This window comes from Sinohyriopsis cumingii, unplaced genomic scaffold (genome assembly GCF_028554795.1).
Source record: "Sinohyriopsis cumingii isolate HCF-2022 unplaced genomic scaffold, ASM2855479v2 utg002917l, whole genome shotgun sequence".
Taxonomy (NCBI): Eukaryota; Metazoa; Mollusca; class Bivalvia; order Unionida; family Unionidae; genus Sinohyriopsis; species Sinohyriopsis cumingii.
In genome coordinates, this window is record NW_028316337.1 from 197,100 (window position 1) to 209,754 (window position 12,655).

General features: G+C 34.5%; 1 protein-coding gene across 1 annotated transcript in view; it reads right to left on the reverse strand.

The window, feature by feature from the left end:
- Positions 1 to 284: 284 nt before the first annotated feature.
- LOC149769961 (uncharacterized) overlaps positions 285 to 12,655 on the reverse strand; it is a 45,971-nt gene continuing 33,600 nt past the window's right edge. The window contains exon 6 of the mRNA XM_089949588.1: positions 285 to 5,408. Coding sequence (XP_089805714.1) covers positions 667 to 5,408 — 4,742 coding nt within the window. The 3' untranslated portion in view covers positions 285 to 666. The remainder of the gene's footprint in view (positions 5,409 to 12,655) is intronic.

Sequence of the window (12,655 nt, forward strand, 5' to 3'; positions counted from 1 at the left end):
TTCTTCGTACTCAACTTTTGATTCTTGCTGCGCTTGCAGATTTTTTCTAAATGAGTCTCTGACAGGAAGAAATTTTTTAATTGTTTCTAATCGTTCTCGTGCTGTTCTTGCAGTATGAGATTCTGGATGTATCATTTTATTATAACATAATAATTTAATTAATATCAGCAGAAGAGGAGCAGCAGAGAGGGTACCTACCAACGTTGGTCGTCAAAAAAATAAAGAAATAAATAAACACGTAGAGTACTATTTCGAACTGAGGTTTTATTAGTACAATCGTCCATTACAGAAATAAAAACATCTCAAGGAAAAGTTCATTTGTAAAATCTTGACCTTTCTACGAGATGATTTATTTGTTTGTTTTATTTGTTTTGTCGGAATTCTATGGTCTGTTCACCCTCTCTGCTGCTAAACATCTTGAACTTTCAACAGCATCATAGTAAACATCTCAAACTACCAATAACTTCTCAAACTACTTCATGTAGCATGAAGTATGATTTTTTTTTGCTAGTAAGACTCCTGAATAATCATACTGCCAACAGTTTACATCGATCATAAGTCTGCTCCCCCATAAGCCTCTTCCAATACTTCAGATGCATCATGACACCTGGGAATTAAATAAACAGTATCTTCCAAATGTTTTAGTGCTTTCTTAATATATTCCAATCATGTTATAACACAATAAGAATCCTGCTCCTTATGCGAGACTCTTTCCTGAACCACTAGATAAAACACATCACAAACCTGTACCCTAAAAGACCTATGTGCCCCAAAAGCAATTTCTAATGCTTCAGATGATGTAGTATCACACACACGGTCCCAAATGTCTTTGTCAGACAACCTTTTCACTAATATAGTCACATCATCTAGTTTTAGTAATCTTATATTCATACGACGAAGATCCTTCGTTCTCAGTAAAACTCCTTTCTGAAACAGTCGACCATATACATCATAATTCTGTTCCATATAATCCTTTAATAATGCTTCAGATGCAGCATCACACACAGCATCCCAAATATCTATGTCTTTCAACCTTCTCACTACTGTTCTCATATAATCTACTAATACTGATCGTAAAGTTATACCAACATAATCCAAGGCTCCTTCCAGAATCAGTAGCTCATATACATCATATTTCTGTTCCATACAAGCCTTTACTAACGATTTACATGCATCAGCACACATGGGATCCCAAATGTTAAAGTCTTTCAAACCTATCACTAATGTTCTCACATGATCTTGTGATAGTGATCTTAAATTCAAATGAGGAAGATCCTTCATTCTCAGTAAGACTCCTTCCTTAATCAGTAGCTCATATACTTCATAATTATGTTCCATATAAGCCTTTAATAATGCTTCAGATGCATCCGCACACATGGGATCCCAAATCTTAATGTCTTTCAACAAACTCACAAATGTACTCACATGTTTTATTGATAGTGATCTTAAATTCATACGAGGAAGATCCTTCATTGTCAGTGAGACTCCTTCCTTCATCAGTAGATCATATGCCTCATAATTCTGTTCCACATAAGCCTTTACTAATGCTTCACATGCATCAGCACACTTGGCATCCCAACCACCAGTGTCTTTCAAATATTGTATTGCTTTCTTAACTGATTCCAATGATACCCTAAATCCCATCACAATAACATCTGAAAGATTCTTCATTGTTGATGAGACACCCTCCTGATTCAGCTGATAACACACATCATATACTTGTGCCCCATAAGCCATTTGTAATGCTTCAGATGCATGATAAGAGTGTGGATCCCAACTGTTTGTGTCTTTCAAATGTTGTATAACTTTCTCAACTGTGTCCAATGATACTTGGAGACCCATCATAACACCAGGAAGATTCTTCATTGTTAGTGAGACTCCCTCCTGAACCAGCAGATCACATACATCATACTTCTGTGCCCAATAAACTCTTTCTAACATGTTAGATGCATCATCACACTTGGGATTCCAACAGTTATTGTCTTTCAAATGTTGTATTGCTTTCTTAACAGCTTCCAATGGTACCATTGTTCCCCTCATAATAACACCAAGAAGATCCTTCATTGCTAGTGCGACTCCCTCTTGAACTAGTAGATCACACACATCATACCTCTGGTTCCTATATGCCTCTGCTAATGCTTCAAATGCATCATCACAATTAGGATCCCACAGATTAGTGTCTTTCAAATATTTCACTGCTGTTTTCACATAATCTACTGGTCTCAAAATCACATAAGGAAAGTGCTTCATTTTTATTGAGACTCCCTCCTGAACAAATAGATCACACACATCATATCTCTCTCTGCTGTAAGCCTCATCTAATGCTTGAGATGCACCACTACACTTTGGATCCCATATGTTTCTATATTTCAACAAATTAACTAATGTTTTCACATAATCTAGTGAGAGTGACCTCTGAATCACATGAGAAAAATTTTTCATCTCTAGTGAGACTCCTTCTCGAATCAGTAAATTACACACATCATACTCCTGTTTTTCATAAGCCTTTCCAAATGCTATGAAAGCATGATCACACTTCGGATCCCAACTCTTAGTTTGTTTCAACTGTTTCACTGATGCTTTCAGATAATCTATTGATCTCAAAATAATATAAGGAAGATGACTCATGGTTCGTGAGACTCCTTCCTGAACCAGCAGATCACACACATCATACTTCTGTGCACAATACGCTTTCTCTAATGCATTAGATGCATCATTACACATGGGATCCCAACTTTGAGTATCTTTCAATTGTTTCACTGATATTTTCACATTTTCTAGTGATCTCAGAATAATATAAGGAAGATGCACCATTGTTAGGGACACTCCCTCCTGAACCAGTAGATCACATACATCATACATACCTTCTGCATAGGCCTTTTCTATTGCTTTAGAAACTTCACCACACTTGGGATTCCAACAACCTTTGTCTTTCAAATGATGTATTATTCTCTTAACAGATGCCAATGATACCCGAGATTCCAAATTAACACCAGAAAGATCCTCCATTGTTAATGAAACTCCCTCTTGTACGAGTAGATCACATACATCATCCTCCTGTTTCATATAAGCCTTTTTTAATGCCTGAAGTGCATAATAACATTTGGGATCCCAACTGTCAGTGTCTTTCAAATGCTGTAATGCTTTCTTAACAGATTCCAACGATACCAAGACATTCTTTACAACACCAGGAAAATTTTTCATTGTTAGTGAGACTCCTTCATTCATTAGCAGATTACATACATCATATTTATTTTCACCATAAGCCTTTTCTAATGCTTTTGATGAATCATCACAGTGGGAATTCCAGGTACGAGTGACTTTCAAATTTTGGATCACACGGGCAACAGCCTGCACTGTACTATATCCTGAAACATAAGCCATCATATGCAGCGATACTTTTGCTTCATTTTCCAAAAGATAATCTGCCATATCAAACTTCTCATTATAGTAGGCCATGTACAGTGCTATGGAACATGGAATTTCAGCTATTTCTGGAAAATGACAGGTAGGGCCATGCATTAAATCCAATATATCTGAATATACAAAAGCCTGGAAATATTTGCTATATTGCTCCTTATGTGGATTCCACTTATCATGACATTTCAGATATTCCACAACCTTCTTTAGAACATTTATATCTCCATGTTGCACAACATCTATTACATTCCTGCTGTCTAATGTGATCCCTTCGTGTAAAAAACTCTCTACTACATCTTGGTTTCCTGATATATAGGCTCTACATAATGCCTTTTTTGCATCAATACATTCTGGATTGAAAATCAGATTCTTCTTCAAGGTCTCTAGGATAGTCTGCACTCTGCTGAAGTCCCCATATCTGGCAGCATTACAGAGACTTACATGTGTATAACAGGCATTCATAGTGATTAACTTGTCTGCAATCTCAAAATGGTGGTAGTATAGGGATAATTCCAACAGTTTGTGTTTCTCATTACATTGCCAACAGTCAGGGCTGTTAGTTTTAGAATGTGTGCATTTCAATAATTCCAAGAACAGACTATACACTAATCTCACTACTTCTTCATCATTTTGTAATATACATTGCAAAAATGTAAGACACTTTCCATCTGATAAATTCTGGTACTTATATAAAATATTAGCCTTTAAAAAGTATGTGATTCTATTTCTTTTGCACAACTCATCTTTCAACGTCATCAGAAAACAGTGTTGTCTGAAAGCTAAATGCTTTACAACTCTCTCCACAAGCTGCTTGTTAACAACATCATCAATTATCCGCTTTACCAGAAGTCCATAAACTGGCACTGGTATAAAAACATTTTGAGAAGTGATGTCCTTGACTTTTGCTGTGTAGGTCCTTTGATATAAATATCCTGAGTCACCATATTTTACTACCATCTCTGGACACCTATCACCGAGCACTTGTCCTACAGCTTCAAATACTGTAGCATGAGAAAACTGGATATACGAGTTCCTATCATTCACTCCAGAATGGTGTTCATGTGAAAAATTTCCTCCTGAATCCAGTTCATATGAAAAAACCTTGTTGACATAGAGTCCTGAAAAATGTTCATAGGACTCTCTCAGTGATACTATGGTTGATTTATTAAATAAAATGTTGAGATGTGAAGCTAGGTCCTTCAATATTGGTAAATATTTCTCTGATTCTTTTTGTGAAGGTGACAAATACTTTTCCTCTATTTCACCATTACAAAACAGAAAAGCCAGAGACAGGAAGCTATCATCATTTAAATGTATGATATTGTTAAGTAAGAATTTCTCTGGGGATTTAAAGAACTCTGGCCCCTGACCAAATAAGTCTTTATCCCCAGCAAATAGAGAGCAGCACTGGGGAAAACCAATCAAGCCACCAACATTAGCTATGCATTGTTCTTTTTCATCAACATCCATGTTTTTGTTATTTCTCTTCAGGTTTCTATCTAAAATACTCATCTTTTCTAAATATGTCAGTTTTTCTGAAGAGAGTGTCAGTGACATATCACTAAAAAAAAGTCTAAATGATTTTAACTTTGAATAAGCCTTTAACAGTATGTCCTCTCTGATGGTAATGATGACCTGTAATTTTCCTACATCAACATGGTTTTGTATGGTCTGTAGATATTTATCTATCCACTCCTGTAGAAGGCCAGGGTCAAGGTCATATTGTCCAACTATGTCCTCCATGACAACAATCCTGACCCAATCTGTGTCCACTTTCTTCCAATCTTCTGGGCTCTTGACCACCACACGCTGATTTATATAGTCATCAGTGTCTATCAGATGAAGGGCTGTTGATGTTTTTCCTTCACCAGGGTTCCCCTTGATAACAACAGACCTTTTCTCTTGTAGCAATTTCTTGGCTTCCTCTGTCTGTGTTGTTGGAATAAAACCCATCCTTCTAAATGTATTAAGGATGTCCTCAGTTTGACCTAGAAGAGAAAAAATTTGTTAAAATTGAGGGCATAATTTAATTGTCTTGAAACAAGAGTACCTTGCCTCGATTAGTGTTCGAAAGCTTATCCGACAATGTTCATACTTTTTAATGATGTCACATCATATAGCTATTCTGAAAATAGCACAAGTACAATAATTTGTCAACATGCATCAATTCTGATATAGACTGTTTCACTAACTGCCACTAAAAACTGAAAGAGCAGTTGCAATCACAAACTTGTCATATGATGCAACCATATGTAAGTCAAAGATCACAAATGTTACATGCCAGAAATGTATCTGTAATAAAAATAAAATTTCAATATCATATGTTGCATTTATACAAACAGCTGCATGTTGTTTCAGGACTAAGGAGGAAATAGTACTGGTTCCTCTGAAATAAACAAATATTGAAGAGGAAATGTTCATGATCAGTCAAGAAACATTCAGGTTTATAAGCTTTGTTAAACCCATTACAACAACAACATGATCAGTCAAGTCAGGTTTATAACTTTATTCATCATAAGTTCATGAATGATATGCTGTTACATTTCATTTTCATGCACTTGTTCATGAATTCAGTTCTTGGTAAATTCATGAAAATTAAATAGCTGAATTTTCAAGAATTTAAAATTAAGCATTGTTCTAGAATATTAGTTGTTGAAATGTTCATAAACTGTTGTTCAAGAACTATTGTTCTTTGTGTTATGTTCAAGGCCTTAAACTTAAGTAACAAAACCAGGTAAAACCAAACAAGCAACCAAGTTTTCTGAAATAAATATTTATTTAAATAAAACATAAAATCAAACAAAGTGAAAGAATTTTTAAAAAAAAACTTACTGCATGAATTCCTAGAATATATTCTTAATAACCCTAAATTATACTATCAATTTCCCACTAATCTGGAAACTGTTCCAAGTAATTCCAAATGAAGGCGGTAAAGTGCTTATTTGCTACCATAACACCACTGAATTTAACACAGTTATTAATCCAAATGTATTTACTTCAATGTAACACAGAACATCACTTAAGTCCTTGAATGTTTTGCATAATCCGATAAAATTAGTTATATATCCATATCCTAGATGAAATTCACATATTCCTCAAAGTAATCACTGCTTAAATGAAAGATTATCTACTCGGCTATATCCAATGAATATATTATAAATAAATCCTAAGTTCCTCTGTGACTATTACAGAGCATAAATGAAGAAGGATAGAATATGTGGTGCTTATTGTCATTATATAGTAACTATATATGTACCAAATCAACATCTGGAACGCTACAATTTCTCAAACAATTAAATAGGATGATTTCAAAATAACTCAGTCATAATGTATCAGTCCTGTTCTGACCTTCTCAAATTATTTACCCAATCATATGCTTGGGTGATCATGATAGTTCTCTTCAAGGCAACTGCACTACTGATTCCTCACAATGTTTATGTGACCTCTATTCATATTCATGTGGTATTCTTGACTTAGTTGTTGATTTGACCTTAGTGACTGACCTTGTTATTTGTGTGATTTGGATTTTTAACATAGCTTTAACAATTTTTCAGTCATATTGCTATGATGTCTGCAGTGGGGCAGTTTATGGTGATGTACAGCACTGGGACCTTGTTATGAATGATTCCCACAATGAAGTGTATTTGTACTTTACTAAAGTGTCAACTACTGAATTAAAGAATTTAAAATGTAACTGTCATAGTGTAAAATGACTTAAATAGAAACTTGTACATTCAAAACATGATACAGATCCATAACACTAAGCCAATGATGAAAACTCAGCCATTTAATGTTCATGCACAGAATATGTGCATTTTATGAATGGTTCATGAAAAGTGTGAGAACATTCATGGATAATTCATAAATTGCTCATGGCATTTTCACTGAGGAAACCTGTGAAGCATTGCATGCAAATGTAAATCAAACATCACAAACTTGTCATACATTAGATACATTTGTTAGTCAAACTGTGCAGAAACTCTAAGTTAAACATCACGAATTTGTCATACATTACATCTTTAAGTCAAACATCACAAACTTGTCATACACTGAACACATCTCTAAGTCAAATTGCACAGAAACTCACATTATAAGTAATCAATGATTACATAGCTCACCTTTACTTCTACCTGTCTCCAGTAGCCAGTGTATACATTATCATATAGAAAATAATTTCACACCACACTGACTTTAATACTTCATTTTTACATTTTGAGCTTTTAATCAATGTAAAATTTAAAACTGAAATTTTTAAATCAGCGCTATATAGCCAGTACTGTGCTGACATACTGCAAAACTAACCAGCATACCTACATTCACAAACACCCACCCACCTACCTATCAACACCAGGCATTAAGACACTAAAACAATAAAAACATTTTTCTATGACATCAAACAATAATACTATTATGAATTGATAAATGCCAGACACTACTACTGTTTTTAATTATTTTTTTACAATCATTGTTCTTAGAACCTCCTTCAAAGATTCTATTAGCCTGGTTTTCCTGGGTGAAAATCACAGATTTTTGAGTAAATCTGTAATGACAGCTATAGATACATAGCTCATTCATCCCTAATGATCCAGTGACTCATTCCTACACTTATTCATGTCTAAAATTTAGTTAGTCTGCTGAGGGTAACATTTCATTAATATCAAATGTTTATCAGAGAATAGACAAACAGTATTAGGATGATAAGCGATTAAAGCAAAAACAATAAAAGTAAAGCATCAAACTGAATCATCTTTTCTTGCACGAGAGACATACAATTGTCTACTTTGACTGAACCCAAGTCACTAAATCATGAAATATAGGTCACAATGTCATACTTTTCAGATTATAGTGTAGTGCTCATGTAAATGCACCCACTTGCTAAGTTTCATGATTCCAGGCCAGTAATTGTGGCATTTGTGCATAAAAACGTTCCCTGCACCCTGCAACTAGAAATATCGAAAAAAGAAGGTAATTTTAAACTTGATTTCTGAATGTTAAATGCTTATTCAAATGGTGGATTTCAAAACAAGATGACAGTGACGTGTCAGATTATGAATTATCAGAGTACTTTAGCGGTTGTGACCAAATACAGTTGATTTGAAAATGCGAGGACATGTCTGGAGAGGCAATGGAATGTGCTTGTGGTGACATAGTTCTACAAAATGAAAATATATCAAGGGAGGTGTCTTACATTGATGGACTAGTGGTAGACAAATAAATCAGCTTCACACCTATAATAACAGCAACTGGCATTTTAGGGGTTGATATTGCCTATTCATTAAAACTTGCACAAATCTGCTGCACTTTTGTCTGCAAACATCGGTCTAAACTAATTTTTTTACACTTACTGGCTGTTGAGCAAACATCAGCTGAAGGGTTCTTGTCGTGATATGTACATACAATTTCTGGATTAAATTCTATGTTTGATAACTTGTAAATCCACATGGTATAATATAACCCTCTGTCCTGTTTACATTTTGAATTTTGCACTAGATATGGCTGTTACCAAATACCAGTGTCTATCCTGTATGCAGGTGTGTTCTGGAATTATCTGTATGTAGCAAAATTGCACATTAAAACAAACACGTGACATCAGACCCACATATCGTCCATGAGTGGGTTGTTTTAAATGATGTCATGATTGTGTACGCAAATACTCAAAATGCAATGCATGCCGACCTTGAGCTGCCATTTTGCTTCCCTGACAAACCATTGTCAACATCAGATGTGTTTTTGTCATTTAAAAGGACTTTACTTTGTTGAATGATACATAGATTATGCTTAAAAATAAGTGCCCCCATAGCATGAAAGACAAAATAGTCCTGGAAGTTCACTGGCTTATATCGAAAGACAGAATAGTGAAGTTGAACTGTAATCATGCATATTATTATAAATAGAAATGCAGTTGTTTCTGACAAACACTGACAATATTGTGATTTGGTTTTTAAAATTATTTGTATGATATACCCAAGATTGTCATTTTGAATGTGTTTCTGAACAATGATCTTCAGGATACAGTAACAGCTATGGAATTAAAATTTCATAGCATGTGTATTACACAAGAACTTTTACATACAAATACTTTTCACAAAAGCAAGTATTTGTGCCAAAGACATTTGAAAAAATAGTTTTAAATAGTAGTTTACCATTGTGTTATCGACCAGCAGATACGCAACAACAGAATACTGACATTGATATACCAGGATCGTCACTGAAACAAAATCTTGTATTAAATGATATTGTTTTAGTTCCTGTCAGTGTTGTTGAGAGCATATTAAATCCTGACAGAGTCATGGATAAAACTCCATGGACGCTAGGATACACAAGGACGATTCATTTATCACAAGGATTAACTATCTCTGATACAAATGTTTGGATCGTCGATGATCCTATCAAATGGTCAAATTTAGTTTATCTCACAATGTCTCAAGTCAGAAGAATATCTCAGCTGCAGAGAATTATTGTAGATTTTACAGAAAATAATAATCAAATTCAGGAAACCACTGCTGGCATCGGTGATGATGTAGTAGGAAAAAAGTTAGCTATAAACAATGTGATAAAAAAAAAAACACGACTTTGATTTTGACGCTGAATTTATCATAACATTGAAACAACAACAGAATAATCATTGTGTGAGCTCTAACACAGTAATGTAGTGGCAGTATCCAAGACAATTTACCGTAGATAGAATTAACAGTCTTGAACACACATGCAAAAATGTGATGCTGACCTGACGTGAATGTAATCGACATCGAGCTAGTTTACAAAAGTAAATGTGGTGGTAATTGTGTATCTTCAGGAATTGCTTCTAATTGTTCACATACAAATCCACATTGAGGAGCAGTTGAATCTAATCTGTAGATTGCAGATCTACCCGTGGATATTACCATGCTAGAAATTGTATGTGTCACAATACTCCAAAAAAGATCAATCGCTATTTTTTTACCGCCTTCAAATTCACTGGGTTCATATAAATATCTTACTGTAACATTATATAATACTGGTTGTTTTAAAAAATCATTTCCTTGTATTGGTATATTTTTTTTGTTATTACAGTGATTGGTTTCATGGCAGTTGCTCGAGTAATTTCATTATTTAATGCAGTTATCACACTTGGTAATCTTGCAACCCATTCGCGAGATCTCATATCCTTCTGAATTATTTCCTTTGCATACTGTTATCAAAGCAATCTCTCAGCAAGTGTTCGAATAATCATTCAACAATTGCCTGATGATGATGAATTGCGGTATGTCCTTGTCTGATTTTGACACTGTGTTGCTTCATCAATTACGATACTGCACCAAGAAATTCCTTGCCAGAATCAACCTGTAGTAAACGTGGCCATCATAAGGGTCCTCAATGATAAATTTGTTCAAAAGTAGAAGGAACTTCAGTTGCTGTTTTAGTTCATAATGGTTCTGCTTTCTTATATCTACTTGCAATATCAACGACAGTCAACGCATATTGGTGTGTATGTGATTGATGTCTACCAACTTGAATAGTATCATGTGGTAAAAATAAAATATCTGCTTGATGAACTTTATTAGGAGTGCTGACATCAAAATGTGAATGCTGAATTTGTTTAGATGGTGGTAGATAAAATTTACCATACTGCCTGTCGTGCTAAACATTTTCCAGCAACAGAACATGAAACACTTGCTGCATCAGCAAGTGTACTAATTCCTGCTCTGCCTTTCCAATATCCTCTTGGGTTATAATAAATTAATTACCGGCTCAGAATAATAATTTACTTTTCATTGTAGATCTTACCAACCAAATAGCTAATGATTCTCTAATAGATTTATTTCTTATGGAATTTAACGAGTAAATCAACTTCACATCTGCAATACGTCATTGTTGCAGATTTTTATTTTTATATGCTACATCATGAACACGCTTCATCAATTTCATTTATTGGATATTCGCCAGGTCTTGTTTGATCTTGTTTATCAAGTCGAGTTCCAGGGCCGCAATAATTATATCCAGGAAGATGTTTTTCCCCTGGGTATTTAGCCCATGGAGTTCCTGGTAATTTTCCTAACAAAGTAGCGATATCACCACAGATTTTATTATTAGAAATAAATTTATATTTTTTTTTATACCACAGTTTACACATGTACCTGCAAGTGCATGCTTTTTATTTGTTACTATTGTTGTTAATCCACTTGTGAAAGTGGGTGCTCTGCATCTAACACAATATAGATCCATATTATTTATTATATTTGTATAACATGGATGTCATTGATTTCTCAGTGACAAGAAAGCAAGAGCCAGTAAAACATCATCCAGCACTACCAAATTCTATCAGAGCAATTATCATAGGTCCATCTGGGTCTGGTAAGATGCAATTATTACTTAATTTGATAATGAGATGGCTCAAATGGGATAAGTTGTATTTAGTAGCTCCATCAGTTGATGATCAGAGATGTTACTATGTACATAATGATTTTAATCAAAACGCAAAATTGTTGGACGAAGATGGCAATGATATTGATTTTATCACCAATATTGATGAAGCCCCATCTGTAGATGATCTCAATGGATTTATTAAGAATTTAGTAGTATATGATTACATAATGCTGGGCAAACAATCAAATCCAGCTAGAATATTTTCTCGAGGCAGACATAAAAACACAGGTGTGATTTTTGTTACTCAGTGATATACATAAATACCTAAAGTGATCAGAGATAACTGCAATATTTTAGCTGTGTTTAATGGAGTCGATACACATACTTTGAGAAACGTTCATCAAACCTGGTGTAGTGGAGACATGCCATGATTAAGTTCAAAAATTTCTTTTCAAAAGAACAATCTGCTCCATGCGGATTTATAACAGTACATTTACATGATCCTCGATCGCAATATTGTATATGTCTTGATAAATTTTTGGTTGAGAGATTAATCTAATTATAACAGCAGACAGGGTGCGACCTCAATGAGACATCCGGCGGGTAAACAAAAACACAAATTGTTAAAAATATGAACGACAAAAAGGTAAAGTAACAAAATAAACTAACCCAATTAGAGAAACTTTCTGCTGCTTACATATATATAGAGAGAGAGAGAGAGAGAGAGAGAGAGAGGGAGGTAAGATTTGTTCGGTCATACACTAAATACCAAAAATGTAACCTAAGCCAATATAACCAGAAACATCACAGTATTTCTCCTTGTTGAGGTAAGGGTATGGGATTGGTTGAGATACATATAGTTTAATGATTCTATCACAGATATTGACAA